The sequence below is a fragment of the Microcaecilia unicolor genome, chromosome 6 (assembly GCF_901765095.1).
Source record: "Microcaecilia unicolor chromosome 6, aMicUni1.1, whole genome shotgun sequence".
Taxonomy (NCBI): Eukaryota; Metazoa; Chordata; class Amphibia; order Gymnophiona; family Siphonopidae; genus Microcaecilia; species Microcaecilia unicolor.
Window position 1 is genome coordinate 162,158,145 of NC_044036.1, and position 17,838 is coordinate 162,175,982.

Genomic DNA, 17,838 nt, shown 5'->3' on the forward strand with positions numbered 1-17,838 from the left:
CCACGTGACACATAACACACCTTGAACGTCAACACGATTGCTTAAACCCGATTAAGACGTTTTATAACTTAATCTGTGCTTTGCCCCTGTGCACACCCACTGGCAAAGTACATGCTATCGTGCTAAAGCGCATACTTGTACGCTGGTTGGTAGATTATAGGAGGTGGTTTAGTTGTATATGTGGTCACATACAAACAGGAATGATTTTATAAAACTACCTCAATAAAAGCAGTGTGGCAGTCATTTTTCACCAGTCTGTGGCCTCATAACCACCAAGCTTGAAAGGACTCCCAACAGCCTTCCAGAGCTGATGTGCAGTTCAAATGACACAAGTGCCTTGGCCTCCATGTAGCTGTCATGTACATTTATCCACAGCATAAAACCCTTTTCCTGATAGGTGCCCTTTAAGAGAAGGGTAGCCCTATTCACACCATGGGTACAGAATGTCTTCTGGAACTGAAGCAGTGCTTGGTAGACTCAGGAGATTGTCCAGCTCTTCACATGCTCTCTGCCAACGGTATTATTTTTATGAATGTTAATATAATCCCTGCCTCATTGCCAAGTACATAGCTTAATTATTAGGCTTTATTTACATCCTGTTCTTAATGCTTAAGGTAGAAATTGGCAAAAATATGTTTCAGCTTTCAGGTACACCTAAGCCGAGACGTGCTATTTTCGTCCTTCCAGTACAAAGAAATGGGCCAGTTCATAAAAGGCTGTGTCCTTCCCTGCTGTTTTGGAGACAGAGGTCTGACCTTTCCGGCTGTGCAGTTAGACTGATGCAGCTGCTGGTCCCAGAGCTTTGCCCATAAGGAGAGTGCTTTGCGTTCTCACTATGAGCCAGTCGACCCTCTAGAAACATACGGGGGCTCTTCATTTTTCCATACCAAGTTCTCCATTTTCAGGCGCATTCCTAGCAGCTTCTTGAGGCCTCGGGTGCTTTAGAAGAAAAATGGCAACACTGCAAAGTTTGAGAAACTCAGCGGGAGAGGATGCTGCTTATGTGGTGCTTGAGAAGCTTCACCTGGACTCTTGTCTAGGGTTCCATTTTGGCCCAGATGTGAATTAACACTCTCAGGCCCCAGCCTGTATACTCCCCATCTTATCTCGGCAAGCTATCACTGGTCTGCATTTCTGTTAATATAGGTTGTATGCAAGGACTGTGAGTTCCCAGGGATTTGGAAATACTACATTTCCGCATTTAATTGCTTAAAGGGGGGGGATGTCCAATTAACACTCTAGTAAGTACACTGAACAGTTAATTGGGCAGAGGGAAAAGGGTTACTTGCCAGTTTACAATAATGGTAATAAGTAGGTTCAGGGCAGTTGATGCATGAAACCTTACATCAGCACACCCCTTCCCTTCCAGGACTGAATTAAAAGTGAACTTGATGCCGCAGCTGGTCACCCTACATCCCCACCCTTTCTGACAGCCCTGGTAGAATCATTAAATTATGCAAGTATTCTGTAATGTAACCAAGGAGCCTAAGTTCATTCACAGAATAGGCTCCTACCACGCACCCTCAGCTACAAAATTACTCCCAAAGTGCAGATATCTGAATTTTACCGATCAGGACAATACAGCTTGTGTCTGTCATTAGCAGAGGTGTGGAATCCTGTCCTTTGGAAAACAGTCTTTTTGATTTGCAAGTCCCAAGCTGAACAGGCAGATACCATAGACCCCAAAGCAAAAATCAAAGCACAGGTCAGCCCACTGTCCTGTTTGTGTGAGTGAGTAGAATCCTCCAGAAAATCTGCCTGTCCCTAGTGATTGAAGATACAGTATTCAAACACCGCCCTCTACTGGCAGCAGTGCAGTTGGAGGACTCCCACACAGCTTAGAAGGAACATTTGCCAACTGGCATAAAAGTACATGCCATGACAAGTGTTTCAGAGAGTTTGAGTTAACCCTGTCCGCAAACTGCGACATGATGGTACATACATTGCCAGTAAGCATGTAGCATGGGCAGAGTTCACAAATGCACATGCAGATTATAAATGATTCTAATTTTGCTGCAGCTTTATCAAGAGCTTTCTTTATTGTCTCACCGGTCAGCCCTCAAGTTAAAAACATATAGTGGCTCACTTACTGTTCTTCAGAAGAAGAGCTTAAACATACTATACTGAAACCTTGCTCAAGAGTACCATCAATGGGCTGCGAATGTATTTTGTTTTCATTGAACCAAAAGAAAAAAATGGTGCAAGCAGGGTTTTAGACATGGACACATACACCTGCCTGTGCTTTTACAGTAGGTTCCAATCCATAAAAATACCGCACTAGGTGTGGAGGTACCACACAGAGTGTGGAGGTGCACTTAATCCCCACAAAACAAAGTAAAGGGAAACAGAGGAGGGGTGGGGAAGATAGGCTCTTTCCAAACAATGGAGAAGACGTATGATTGTAAGTAAAAAGTAATGTTTATTACAAAAACTTGACTCAACACAGCTGTGTTTCGGCACTGTAGCACCTTCTTCAGGAGTCTTCCAGAGGTTTTGACCGGTGCTATGATAGTTAACACACCAAAAGTTTAAACGGTGCTTGAACAGTTAAAACATCAAAAGGCTATGCACTGAAGAGTACACAATTCCTTCTCTCCAAAGAACATAACAGTACCACATATGAGCAAACGTTTGCTCATATGTTGTACTGTTATGTTCTTTGGAGAGAAGGAATTGTGTACTCTTCAGTGCATAGCCTTTTGATGTTTTAACTGTTCAAGCACCGTTTAAACTTTTGTGTGAAGTTGTTGTAATAAACATTACTTTTTACTTACAATCATACGTCTTCTCCATTGTTTGGAAAGAGCCTATCTTCCCCACCCCTCCTCTGTTTTCCTTTTACAGTAGGTGCAATTTCTGTCATTAAATTGGTTGCAGTCCTCCTTAGAATCTGGTGTTTTTCCTTCTTCTATGGGAGAGATTATTATTACTCCCATAATTAAGAACATTAAGGAACCCAATCATTTGATAAATTATAGACTTAACGATTCCATCCCTTTGTTTTTTTTTTAACTCATGGAGGGAGTTCTGGCTTCCCAGCTTGGTGATTACTTGGATCAGCATAATGTACTTCACTTTTCTCAGTCGGGGTTTAGATCAAATTTTAGCACCAAGACTGTTATTGGCTCACTTGTTGATAATGTACGAATATTGCTGTCTGAAGAAAGCCTTGTTGCTTCAATTTGACCTCTCTAGCACATTTCATATGGTCGATCATGATGTGCTTCTTCAAATGCTGGATAGTATAGGAATAACCGGAAATGTTTATAAATGGTTCTCAGGTTTTTTTTTGAAAGATCGTTCTTACAGAGTTAAATTAGATGGGTAACTATTCAGATAAGTGGAGTAATTCAAGTGGTGTACCATAGGGCTCTCTGCTTTCTCCTATCCTTTTCAATATAATACATGCATTCTTTGGGCTATGCTTTGGAGAAGTTGGGTGTTTATTTCTATAGTTACGCAGATGATATAATGGTCATGGTTCCCATTACTTCTATGATTTCATCTCATTTAAATTTACTTCAGAATATTCTTAACACCTTAGAACTATGGATAAAAAAAAGCATAAACCTGAAAAACAAAATTTCTGTTGGTTAGTCATTCCATAGATGAGAATGAAACTAGGGTAATGTTAAGTCAGACGCTGTATCAATTTTCTTCCTCTATAAGAGTACTAGGAGTTTTGTTAGACAATAAGCTATCTTTAGATTATCAGATTAATAAACTTAAAAAAATCTTTTTTAATGATGCGTAATTTACGACGCATATGGAAATATTTTGACCAAGATCACTTTTGGCTTGTGGTGCAGTCTGTAGTCTTGAGTCTATTGGACTATTGTAATGTAACTTATCTAGGAACCCCTAAACCAGTGGTTTCCAAACCTGGTCCTGGAGGCACCTCAGCTAGTCAGGTTTTCAGGGTACCCATAATGAATATTCATGAGAACGATTTGCATGTACTGCCTCCACTGCATGCAAATTTATCTCATGAATATTCATTGTGGATATCCTGCAAACCTGACTGGCTGGGGTGCCTCCAGGATCAGGTTTGGGAACCACTGCCCTAAACAAATGTTGAAGCTGCATATGGCGTTACGTCTGATTTATTGATTGAAAATTGTTGATAGTGTTTCTGTGGGTTTTTTTTTTTTTTTAAATATATAAAGCTCCATTCCATATCATCAAGCTGATCAATCCATAGACTGGTGGGTTGTGTCCATCTACCAGCAGGTGGAGATAGAGAGCAATCCTTTTGCCTCCCTATATGTGGTCATGTGCTGCCGGAAACTCCTCAGTATGTTCTCTATCTCAGCAGGTGGTGGTCACACACAGCAGCAGCTCTGGCTAGGCCTCCAAGCCTAATTTTTAGGTTTTGTTGAGTGCCTGGGGTTGAGGGCTCTTCTTGAGCAAGTGCAAACCTGGTGGCGCCAGGTCCCTCCTTTTCTCCCCCCTCCCGCTGGCTCCGTTAAAAAAAAAAAAAAAAAATTTTGAACGTCCTTAAAGGCGTTTATTTCGATGTTTATTTAAACGTTTATTGCAGCTACTCACTGGGACACCAGGTCGTTACAGCTCGGAGCGGAAAGCAGGTAATTTTTACCTTTTTATAGCGGGCAGGGGGTTCCCCGATTGATCTCCACGTGGCATATGGCGTCGGAGGGCGAGGGCGCAAAGAGTTGCTCCCCGGATCGCTTAAGCGCTTCTAGAGGGGATGCGGGGGTCTTAAAGTCTGATTCGCCCTTGTTGGGTGACAGCTTCGTGACCGATGAGTGTCCCGGTCCTTCCTCCGGCGTGGCGGTTTTTCCCGCCATAAACGCCCATCCCCCGCTGCTCGCCTCCGCCATCTTGGCCGGCCACGCGGCTCAGACGGCTTCTTCATGGGCCGCCCTTGAGGGAGACATTAATGCCATGGACGCCCTTAATTTGGGCGACGGCACCAAAGCGGCTAAAGTTAAGCGCCGTTTTTCCCGCGCGGCTCCTTCGCGGAGTGTCGCACCGGACGCCATTTTGGATGCGCAGCATGTCTCTCCCCCGCTCTTGCGAGCGCCGGTTGAGGGTGCGTCTAGGGCTGTAGCCCAGGCTGCGGAAGTGCACGGTCTGGGGGGTTTCTCCCCCGAGTTTGTTTTGCTGCTGCATCAGGCCTTCCTTATGCAAAACGCTGCCCCTGCTCCCTCGTTTGGTAAAGAGGTTGAGGTCCCCGGAGGTAAACGCCCTCGGGTTGATTCCCAGGCCTTGGAGGACCTTGTCTCCTCCGATGTAGATGAGGGCAGCGTATCTGAGTTCTCCCAACGGTCCTTTGTGGATTCCTTGGAGGAGACGGATCCCCGCTCGGTTGGAGCGGATGACCCCTCTGCAGCGCGGCTTTTTAGCTCAGAGGATTTGCCCAACCTGTTAGTGCAGGCCATGGGCATTTTGAAGATTTCCTCTCCGGAGGACGTCTCTCCCTCAGCCCCTGTTGGCTCTGTCATTATGCTGGGGACGAAACGCCCGCCTAGAACCTTCCACGTGCATGATGCCATGCACACTTTAATTTCGGCTCAATGGGATGTCCCGGAAGCGAGCCTCAAAGTGGCTAGGGCTATGTCCCGCCTCTATCCTTTGCCTGAAAGTGAACGTGAGGCCTATCTGTGGCCTACCGTGGATTCTTTAATCACTGCGGTGACTAAGAAAACGGCTTTGCCGGTGGAAGGTGGCACGGCCCTAAAGGACGCCCAAGACAGAAGATTGGAGGCGGCCTTAAGGTCGTCCTTTGAGGCGACTGCTTTAAGTTTGCAGGCCTCGGTTTGCGGTTCCTATGTGGCCAGGGCGTGCCTGACTATGGTGCAGCGGGCTTCCCCCTCGGATCATTCCTTGAGGGCTGATTGGCCGGCCCTGGAATCGGGCTTAGCCTATTTGGCAGACTTGCTGTATGATGTCTTGAGAGCCTCAGCTAAAGGCATGGCTCAGACAGTCTCTGTGCGGCGGTGGCTTTGGCTGAAACATTGGTCTGCTGACCACGCCTCTAAATCACGCCTGGCTAGATTGCCTTTTAAAGGCAAGCTGCTCTTTGGGGTCGAGCTGGACAAAATCGTGACCGATCTCGGCACGTCTAAGGGCAAGAAGTTACCAGAGGTCAGGGCTCGGGCTAGTACTCGTTCCGGTACCTCCAGAGGATGGTTTCAGGAAGCCCGTCGGTACTGCCCGGGCAGGTCGGGCTCCTCTGCCCCCTCTTCCTTCAAGAGGAACTTCTCCCCCAAGCAGCATTCCTTTCGCAGAGACCGCCGTCCTGGAGGTGCTCCCTCCGGTCCTCCCCCAGGGTCTCGTACCCAATGACGGGGCCTTGGTCCACGCCCCAGTGCAGATTGGAGGACGGCTGTCCTCGTTTCTGGGCGAGTGGACCACAATAACGTCAGACGCTTGGGTGCTGGAAGTCATCAGAGACGGCTACAAGCTAGAGTTCTGCCGACCCTTAAGAGACGGGTTTGTACTCTCTCCCTGCAAGTCTCCGGTCAAAGCTGTGGCAGTGCAGCAGACCTTGGACAACCTGATCCGCCTGGGTGCGGTCGTTCCGGTGCCAGAAAATCAGATTGGCAAGGGACGTTACTCCATTTACTTTGTGGTACCAAAGAAAGGAGGTTCTGTCCGGCCTATCCTCGACCTCAAAGGGGTCAATCGGGCCTTGAAAGTGCGGCACTTTCGCATGGAGACTCTCCGCTCTGTTATAGCGGCAGTGAAGGCAGGAGAGTTCTTGGTTTCCTTGGACATCAAGGAAGCGTACCTGCATATTCCCATCTGGCCTCCTCATCAACGCTTCCTGCGTTTTGCAGTCCTGGGACGACACTTCCAGTTCAGAGCCCTCCCTTTCGGGTTGGCTACTGCTCCGCGGACCTTTTCCAAAGTAATGGTGGTCATCGCGGCCTTCCTGCGAAAGGAAGGAGTACAAGTCCATCCTTATCTGGACGACTGGTTGATCCGAGCCCCCTCTTATGCAGAGTGCGGCAAAGCTGTGAACCGGGTGGTTGCTCTTTTGAGCTCCCTGGGGTGGATCATCAACTGGGAGAAGAGCCAGCTGCGCCCGACTCAGTCCCTGGAGTATCTGGGAGTTCGATTCGACACCCAAGTGGGCAGAGTGTTCCTGCCAGACAATCGGATTGTCAAACTTCAGGCTCAGGTGGACCAGTTCCGAGTAGCCTCTCCTCTTCGGGCTTGGGACTATGTGCAGCTGTTGGGCTCTATGACGGCCACGATGGAAGTAGTGCCCTGGGCCAGGGCTCATATGAGACCACTACAACACTCTCTGTTGCAGCGCTGGACTCCGATGTCGGAGGATTATGCTGTGCGCCTTCCCTTGGACCCAGCAGTGCGCAAGGCGCTGAGCTGGTGGCTGCAGACAGACAAGTTGTCTGCAGGAATGCCTCTGGTGACCCCAGAGTGGATTGTCGTCACGACGGACGCCTCTTTGACGGGCTGGGGAGCCCACTGCTTGGGAAGGACAGCGCAGGGGCTCTGGTCTCCTGCAGAGGCAAAGTGGTCTATCAACCTCCTGGAACTCAGAGCCATTCGGTTGGCGCTTTTGGAGTTCATCCCGGTACTGGCGTTGAAGCCAGTACGGGTCCTGTCGGACAATGCCACTGCTGTGGCCTATGTCAACCGCCAGGGAGGTACCAAGAGCGCCCCTCTAGCCAAGGAGGCTATGAGTCTATGCCAGTGGGCGGAAGCGAACCTGGAACAGCTGTCAGCGGCCCACATTGCCGGAGTCATGAATGTCAAGGCGGACTTTCTCAGTCGCCATACCTTGGAGCCCGGAGAGTGGCAGCTATCTGCTCAGGCGTTCTTGGACATCACGAAGCGCTGGGGCCAGCCGAGCCTAGATCTGATGGCGTCATCGGCCAATTGCCAAGTGCCGCGCTTTTTCAGCAGAGGACGGGACCCTCGATCCCTGGGAGTAGATGCTCTTCTCCAACAGTGGCCGACATAAGAGCTTCTCTATGTGTTCCCGCCCTGGCCCATGCTGGGCAGGGTGCTAGACCGGGTGGCAAAGCATCCAGGCCGGATAATCCTGGTGGGTCCGGATTGGCCCAGACGTCCCTGGTATGCGGACTTGATCAGGCTCTCAGTCGACGATCCTCTGCGGCTGCCAGTGGAGCAGGGCTTGTTGCATCAGGGTCCCGTGGTGATGGAGGATCCCTCCCCCTTTGGTCTTACGGCCTGGCTATTGAGCGGCAGCGTCTGAGGAAGAAGGGCTTCTCAGACAAGGTCATCGCCACTATGCTGAGAGCGAGGAAGCGCTCTACTTCTACTGCTTACGCCAGGGTTTGGCGTACCTTTGCAGCGTGGTGTGAAGCAGGCTCATTTTCTCCATTCACTGCTCCAATTTCTTCAGTGTTGGCATTCCTGCAAGAAGGTCTGGAGAAAGGCCTGTCGCTCAGTTCCCTTAAAGTCCAGGTAGCGGCCCTGGCTTGCTTCAGGGGCCGCCTGAAGGGTGCTTCCCTGGCTTCGCAGCCAGATGTGGTGCGTTTTCTCAAGGGAGTTAATCACCTGCGCCCTCCTCTGCACTCGGTGGTGCCTGCGTGGAATCTCAATCTGGTGCTAAGAGCATTACAGAAGCCGCCTTTTGAACCCTTGTCGAGGGCATCTCTGAAAGACCTGACGTTGAAAGCAGTCTTTTTGGTGGCTATCACTTCAGCCAGAAGAGTTTCCGAGCTCCAGGCGCTCTCTTGTCGAGAGCCTTTTCTGCAGTTCACTGAGGCAGGAGTGACTATTCGCATAGTGCCTTCCTTCCTGCCCAAGATTGTTTCTCGCTTCCATGTGAATCAGCAGCTCTGTCTCCCTTCCTTTCGTAGGGAGGACTACCCAGAGGAATACTCTGCTCTTAAATATCTGGATGTGAGACGAGTCATCATCAGATACTTGGAAGTGACCAATGATTTCCGGAAATCGGATCATCTGTTTGTCCTGTTTGCAGGTCCTCGTAAGGGTCTGCAGGCTGCTAAGCCTACAGTGGCAAGATGGGTCAAGGAAGCCATTGCAGCGGCTTATGTGGCCGCGGGGAAGGTGCCGCCTATCCAGCTGAAGGCTCATTCCACTAGAGCTCAGGCGGCCTCGATGGCAGAGGCCGGGTCCGTCTCCTTGGCAGAGATATGCAAGGCGGCAACTTGGGCATCGGCCCATACATTCTCCAAGCATTACCGCTTGACTGTGGCTGCTCGGGCGGAGGCCCGGTTTGGAGCTTCAGTGTTGCGGTCAGGGATTTCTATGTCCCGCCCTGGGTGAGTACTGCTTCGGTACATCCCACCAGTCTATGGATTGATCAGCTTGATGATATGGAAGGTAAAATTATGTATCATACCTGATAATTTTCTTTCCATTAATCATAGCTGATCAATCCATAGCCCCTCCCAGATATCTGTACTGTTTTATTCTGGTTGAATTTTAGGTTCAAGTTTAGTCTACAGTTACTTCAGGAGGACTTCGTGTTCAAGTTTTTTCACTTGGATTCTTCAAGAGTTGAGACGAGTTTGTGTTACAGTGAGCTGCTGCATTCCTCTCCCCTCCGTTTTACGGGGCTGGATTGAGACTTAAATTCTGCCGGCACTCCCTCCCGCTTCGTGCGGCTGTAGGGCAGCTTTGTACCCCTCCCGCTTCGGCGGTGTTAGGGTCAGTCAGCTCCTCCCGCGGTTGCGGTTGCAGGATAAGCCAGATCCCCCCGCATCGGCGGGTGTGGTGTCCCTCCCCCGCTCCGCGGGGATGAGCTGGACGGATTCCCCTCCCCCACTTGTGTGGGGATGAGCTGGGTTAATTCCCCTCCCCCGTTTCGGCGGTGGTGAGCTGGGCAGAGTGTCCCTTTGTGGGTGTAATTCTCTAAGTGCTGAGTCCTGCGGATGGAGCTTTGATATCGACATACTGAGGAGTTTCCGGCAGCACATGACCACATATAGGGAGGCAAAAGGATTGCTCTCTATCTCCACCTGCTGGTAGATGGACACAACCCACCAGTCTATGGATTGATCAGCTATGATTAATGGAAAGAAAATTATCAGGTATGATACATAATTTTACCTTGGCTTCTTGTGCATGCTAGGGTGCTGTTTACATTGTTTTTTTTTTTAATTTTATTTTTAAGCTACTGCTTGGCCTTGCTCCTCTTTATCTGTTGGATCTTTTTTTTTTTTTTTTACAAAAGCTTACAATTTCAAGAACAGTGGCTGTTCTCACTTATCCTCTCCTGAAGACTTCAAAAAGAGCTAGGTTATTAGATATTCTTTTCTCATTTCAGGCAGCTCGTTTGGATAAGCATGTTCAGGATTTGCTTTGCTGCAATTACGTTCAGTTTCATAAGGATATAAAAACTTATTTATTTAGGAAAGTTGTTTTGGATGGTAATGGTTAGTAAGACTGTTATTTTGTCAGCATACAGTATATTATTATTTTATTATATTGATTAGTGTTGCGTGTTTTCTTGGAAATGTCCAGCTTCTTTGCTAATGTGATCCACATTGAACCAATAGGTATATGGCGGAAAATAAGTGTTAATGTTAAAGTGATATTTTATAATGACATGTGTCCATTTGCCCCTTTAAACCAGGCACCCTGTTTTAAAATTACCCTCCACACACAGTTAATTACTTCATACTTTCGCTGGGGTTAACTGTTTCTTTCAGGTTTCCCTTTCCTGTTTCTGAGGGAAGAAATTCCTGATGATCACTGGCCCACATACTTGTCGCATAGCACTTTGCCTCACTGCGTGAAAAAGCATCTCACCAAGAGTAGCTATATTAGCAATCGGCAAGATCTTATGAAATCCCTTCTTTGTGATAATATCTTTACAGAAATAACACATTTTTTTGAATTAAATTGCAGATGTGATGAGTACGTCACACAACTGGATGAAATGCAGCGACAGCTGGCGGCAGCTGAAGACGAGAAGAAGACCCTCAACTCTTTGCTCCGCATGGCCATCCAACAGAAACTGGCGCTAACCCAGCGCCTGGAGCATTTGGAGCTGGACCATGAGCAGACGAAAAGGGTGCGCACAAAATCCACTTCCAAAGCCAAGACCAGTAACCCCAGTGTAAGTCATGTGCGTTCCTGTGCAGACAGAGCAGAGGACACAGTTCTCAGCAATCAGGTCTTCTGCAGTGAAAAATACAAAATCTATTGTGACTAGAGAATCGCTGTAGGAAGCCATCTTCTGTCTAGTTATTCTGCTGCGACAGGTGGCCTAAAGATCCGCTGCTTGTAAATCTCACAGTGAGTTGGCTTGTGTTGGTATGTTAAACCAGATAATACAAAAGGTATTAGAATGGGTTTTAACAGTAACTACTTCATATGTATTGGGTGACTAATTAGTTAATAATGGAAGGGAGCTTGTTACTTCCACAATTAGCGCATGTGGGGTTTGCTGTTAAGGGGTAAATGTCAGACATATATAACTGTAGAGGGGATGTTTTGACTCCAGTGTATTACACCTAGTGTTGCTAAGTGTGGTTTGTACAGTACAACTGTAATCCCTCCCTCTGGGATTGCAGCTTACTTCAAGTTAAAGAATGCCTTCAGAAGCAGAGGTAGGACTCAACTCCTCACTGAGGTGATTTGGGAAATGGTGACCTGCCACACAATGGAACTTAGATCTGGAACACAGAAGTGGGGAAGATTTTTCAAAATTAGAATCAACTTTCCCTCTATCTGCTTGGGCCAGGGACAGAAAAGTTTTGTCATGTCATCACTCACCAAAGCCCAAACGCTTCCCTGCAGGATAAAAATCAGGAGGATTTCTTAGTCCTCTTTCATCTTAAGCTCCAATGTCGAGGAAGATGGTTCATCAGATAAACAAAACTTGCACATGTCATGTAAAAAAAGAAAAAATATATATATATGCAATCCTATCACCATTTTGATGTAAAATTTGACAATATTAGGATCAAGCCGATAATGCAGTTTCACTTTTTTTTTAAAAAACCATGCATGGGATGGGGAAGATGCGGTCATGACATTTTACAGAAACGTAATGTTCTGAAAATAAGTGGGTAACGTCAGATATCCGCATGGCGTTCACGTTCACAGGTTGTTCTAGTATTGTCCTGAGCACAATGCGTTTCTTCTTAGCTCTCAGTATTAACGACAGTGTATTTCTCAGAGCTTGGAATCAACCCCATCTGCAAACCACGTAGCAAAAGAAAACTTGTGTTACTTATGCAGGCACACTGTTACAGGGCTCTACATTACAGGCATGGAAAACACTGCATTCAGTCTGAATGGCTAATCATTTCAGAAGCTGAGCAGCTGCTGTGTTAGTCCCAATCTCTGCTCATTTCTTATTGGATTTTTAAACTGCCCTCTCGGCATTTAGCATGTCGGACAACTTTAAAAACAAAAAAAGTGTACTTCATAATCTGTGCCTATACAAATGGTAAAAGAGTATGTGATTAAAAATGTTGCATTACAAATTGTGGTTAATCAGTTCAGAGCACAATGAGGTACATTTGACAAAATAAGTGCCTACCACTGAAACTTTATTTTAATGTAAAGCCCTGTTCATTTTGTACTTATTTGAAGTGATTTTCTATGTGTAGAGAAAGTGCCATAAGGGACGATGCACTAAGGACACGCTAGTGTTTTTAGCACACGCTAAATGCTAAGTCACCCATAGGAACATATGGGCAACTCTAGCATTTAGCAAGCACTAAAAATGCTAGCGCACCTTAGTAAACAGGGCGTGTAATGTTAATTTGCTACATTTCAAGAGCTTCTCTCCATCCAGAGGCAGAGGTGATAAAAGAATTGTAATGGTTAAAAAAATAATAATAATAAAAGGCTAAAATTGGATTGGATCCGTTGACAATTGTCATGTCAGCTGAAACATACAGAATGCTTTTAGTGTTCTAGAGCAATTACCATTAAAATCATAACGATTTGGGCAATTAAGACCTCTGATGCTTTTTCCTTAATAGCATAAGAGTAGCGGTGATTCTTCTGCTATTTGTGTTGGAAGCTCTTAAAATGAAAGCATCCAAATAAACCCTTGAGGTTGTTCACTTTTCTGTCTTTCACACTGAATTCGGCTTATCTTGGTTATAAGCCTGGTAGATTGGGGGAAGCAGTGGACACTGCAAAAAAAAAAAAAAAAAAGCTAACTTGATTGTTGTAGGCCTTTAGATTGTGCTTGTATTTCAGGCAGTGTGCGCTTTGTAACATGTTTTCTCCATTTCCATGATAACTGCTCCGTCCTATGTAATAGCCATCTTTCATTCTGCCGTCAGTGCTTGGACTACAGCATGGGAAAATAATGTAAGCCACCAGCTACCTCCACAAGCAGGCTGCTGCTGCTGCTCCCTCCTCTCCGCTCTGACCCGCATGAACTTCTGGCTTGCATGTCTCCGGGACAAGCTTCACTGAGAAATATTTCTCTCCTGTGCATTTGCTAGCCTGCTTCTCCAGCAGGAGCTTTGTTTGACACTCCTAAGATGTCTGCCTCCTGGAAACCTACTACTTCCTGGTAATCTGCCTGCAGAATCATTGACAGCCCGCCTCTCCCACCTACCAACTGCTTGGAAAGCACCTGCCATCGCCACAGGCTGCCTCTGCTTTTCTTTACTTAACTGCCTGAGACTTTTTTTTTTAATTCTTTTCCGGCTGACTAACGTGCTTTTCAAGATATTGAAATGCGCTGTGTTATGAGTTGGGGGGACGGGGAAGGAGATGATGGGTGGGAAATTTTGTTTTTGTTTTGAAAAAAAAAATTAGCAGGTTTGTCTAATTTTCCTTTTTTCATTTCCGTTTTCCAGCTGTAGAGTAGTTCATGGAGAAGGACCCTCCCCCGTTGCCCGTCACGTGGCAACTCGCTGCTCTTTCCTCCCCATCCCTTCCCGGTTGAGGGCGCTTGAGAAAATGGAAACCATTTATCTAGCCCCCAGTCCAGGGGCCCGTCCCCAACAAGCTGCTTGCTGTTTCAACAACTGTGGTTCTGATTTTTATGGAAATAGCAAACCAACTTCTTTGAAAATTTTTCCCCCTTCCCCGCGGGTTATAAAAGATGCATAAGAGAGAACGTTGTTACCAGTAAGTGGTGCTGCAGGAAGAAATCTTACAAATGCTGAGAAATCCAGCGACTCGTGTAACACTCCGACTTTATTGCCTTGATCTACTCAACAATCTTCATATGGGGAAGAGAAGGGATATTTCTGGTGTTCTTTTGTTCAGATGTTCATCTTTTATTTTCTCTTCTGTGATGGTTAAAACCTGTGCACTTTTGATATTTTGTTTGTTAGCCTCCTAATTCCTTACCTAGAAGTTGTCATATAAATGCAGAGATTTGTCTAACAGTGTTTATTGTTGAGGTTTTTTTTTTTTTTTTTAAATGTTTTTTGTACTTAATTTATCTCGGCATGTAGCGCAGAGATTTTTTTTTTGTTGTTGTTGGACTTTGTTTTGTAACGAGAGTTTCAACTCAAACCGGGGCTCTGCTGAAATACATTTATGTATGTGTGCTGTGAATCAACAGCTTTTGTTAAGTATAAAATATTAAGCTTTATGTTTTTAAATTACTGATTTTTAACTGCCATGTTCGGTAAGAAATCCAGGGTATTCAAATTCTGGGGTTTTTGCATATTGTATTATTATTCTTAGGAATAGTTCAATGTAACAAGAAGAAAACTTGACGTTGCTCTGGTTAAAACAGTAACAGGCACTTGAAAAAAAAATATGGACTAAGTAGTATTACCTAGAAATTCCAGAGTTGTCTGGATTTTAGGAGACTTACCAAGCATTGCTGATTTAACAGAATTTTCTGCAACTGTACCTCTTAAATTCCAAATTGGAATTGTTTTGTTATTTCTTTGTCTGTTGTGCCAAATTTATGGTACATTTAGGAAGAAAAACCCTAATGTCAACCACTGGTGTCCAATTCCAGCGGCTCTATTTGATTTTTTTTTTTAAACTGTTATTACCTGTTACCAGTAGTGCCTTTAATAAGTTAAGAGGTTCTTAGCAGGACTGAGTTTGCATGAACGAGTAGGGAGAGGGTGGGGAAAAAAGAGGGAGAACAAACAGAAGATTTTGAAATGGGAGTTTAAAAAAGGAACGACAGAGCCCAACAGGCGGAGCAATAAAGTGCAAAGAGGGGTTTCCTCCTTTTTGTACATTTTTCAAATAGATAGTCTTAATATATAGATATTTAACGAGAAAATTGTAAAGAATTCTGTTGATCAGTGATGCTTTAAGCTGCAGATCATTGCAAATTCAGGGGTATAGAAAATAAAAATGCAAATATAGTTTGGGAACCAAATGTAATGACTTTGTATCTTCATTGAACAAAAAGCAAGCTGTATGAACACATTTGTGGTTGAAGGTGTGGGAGACATAATGGGGAATATTGCTGTTCTCTTAGCTTCATGTGGTGGTGGACACAGTTTAACCATAGTATTATTTGCAAATGTGAAAGATAAGAAATCGCTTCTCTTTTCTCGCATGTTGTATCTAACCATCGTTAACTTCAGGAAACAGAAACTGACAAGCGCATCAACAAAAAAATATCACCGCACCTGATTATTTAAGGTGCTGTTTGTTGAGGCTGGGATGAACAATTCAATTGGTATTTAAGAAAACAAAGAGACCCTTATTTTGTTTAAAAAAAAAGTGTAAATTTATGGACGATAATTTTTTTGCAGGGAAAATAAAGATTTCTGTTTGCTGGAAAAAAAAAAGCATAAACCCACATAATGCTTCCTGTTGATGTGTGGGTCTTTTATATTTTCATCTTCTGTTTCAGTATTGAATCATAAAATATTATTACATTAAAAAGTTACTTCATCTTTGTGGGTATTTATTTGAAATGAGTACTGTATTCTGTTTTATATGCATTACCTTTTAGTGGTGAATTGGTCTCCATTTAATGTTATATGCATGTGCTTTTTGCCAAGTAACCTTTACACAGATCAGGGTGAGGGAGGAAAGCAGAAGTGTGGAAGCTGGTATTTCAGGTATAAGTTTGCATTTAACTGATAAACCTAGGTGGTATAATGGATGAAGTGTGTTAATTCCAAATTAATACAAACATGTATGTAGGAAGAAGTGTGCCTGTGTAAAGGTAGTCATTTTGGCAGTTATCAATAAACAGGATAAAAAGGCATTCTGCTTCCTTGAGTGAATTTGTTTTGTTTTGTTTTTTTTGCTTGGGGGTGGGTGGGGAGGGAGGGAAGATGTAGATATAGTTCTCCTTTTTCAAGTAGACATACCCAACTGAAAGAAAACATAGAGTGGTCAGGGGCAGAAGAACAGTGATCTAGGCCCCCTAACCACTTACCAAAAATGATTAAAATAGATGGAAGCTAGGAGAAGGTGGGCCCCCTACTGCTGTAGGCCCTTGGGTGCTGCCCTATTATCCCTATTATTAGTTGGCCCCTGAGAGCAGCCTATTAGAAAGGGCGTCTGACTCAGCCAAATCAGTACAAATAGATGTCCATCTCACATGTATTTTAGAACAGTAAGTATATAATTGAAAAGGGTTGAATTTATGGCTGTACTAGAAATGGGTTTAGTGTGCTGGAAAGTCCTATGTTAGGACATGACATGCTATGCCCATTAAGTACACCAGCGTACCAAAAGAGCCATTGGTAGTTATGAAGGGTCCTGGGTTAACAAACCAGGAAAAGGAAGCTCCTCATTTATCCCAGAAAGGTAGAGCGTAGAAGGTGATTAGTGTAGGTTTCTAGATTGCCAGTGGAAACTAAACAGACCACCCACTCTATTGATGGGCAGCCCAGACCCTGGCATAGATCTCTTCCTATTGACATAGCACCACTGTTCCTTCTAAGCTGAGCAGGAGTCCTCCATCTACATTGGTGTCGGTGGAGTGGTGGTGCTTTAATATTGTGTTTTCAATGGCTACAGATAGGCAGGCTCCCTGGACTCCTGCAGAGCTTGCCTGTCCCTCATTATTGACAGTGATAGTGAAACAGCACCCCCTACTGGCAAGACTGTACATGGAGGACTCCTGCTCAGCTTAGAGGAAAGCATGGCACCCCATTTGTTTAGAAAAAAAATTTTTTTTTCCTTTTCCAGTTATCTTGAGTTTTTATTCTAATGGAAGAAAATTGTTAGCTATGTAAACTTGTTCAGGTTAAAAAAAAAAATCATATCCTGCAAGGTATCTATGAAACATTTCTTGTCATGTTTTAATAATACAGGAGAGACAAAGATGTGCCACAGACCTTTCAAAAATGACCCAAGTAAAAGAAAGTGATACAGGGTTGATAGTAACCGTTGGGACCTTCATCCGTTCTGTCCAGTTTCCCTGCCTACAATGGTACATCCTGCTAGACACTAACTTTGTTCTTGCTTTCACTTGCAGAACTAATGTCCATGGGAATGAACCTGGTATTTCAGGTATAAGTTTGCATTTAACTGATAAACCTAAGTGGTATAATGGATGAAGTGTGTTAATTCCAAATTAATACAAGCATGTATGTAGGAAGAAGTATATGTAAATCCTTCTAAAAATACACCTGCCAGATCGTCTTGGACTCCCTGATACCATCTGAAACCGTGGAGTAGATAGAACCAAACACAAATTAATAGGACACCATCTACCCCAAATCTCATAAGCCAACTTCCCTTTAGAAGGTAGGCTACAATACATAGAACATGCAAACAAGTAAGGTTCCCAAAAGCCCATCTCTAGATCTTGTCAGACAAATATGGTTAACTTCTTTGAGTGGGTGACCAGAGAATTGAACATTGAGGTGTGGAGAGCACTGGATGTGGTATACATAGATATCATCAAAGACATCTGATGCAGTTTGCATAGGCAGCTCATAAAAAGAGTACCCAACTAGAAGATGTGGATAATATGCCAGCGCTGGTGGT

General features: G+C 44.9%; 1 protein-coding gene across 1 annotated transcript in view; it reads left to right on the plus strand.

Moving 5' to 3' along the window:
* BICD2 (BICD cargo adaptor 2) overlaps nt 1-16,102 on the plus strand; it is a 219,943-nt gene extending 203,841 nt beyond the window's left edge. The window contains 2 exon segments of the mRNA XM_030208392.1: nt 10,837-11,047; nt 13,761-16,102. Of these exon segments, the coding sequence (XP_030064252.1) occupies nt 10,837-11,047; nt 13,761-13,766 (217 nt within the window). The 3' untranslated portion in view covers nt 13,767-16,102.
* Nucleotides 16,103-17,838: the final 1,736 nt, after the last annotated feature.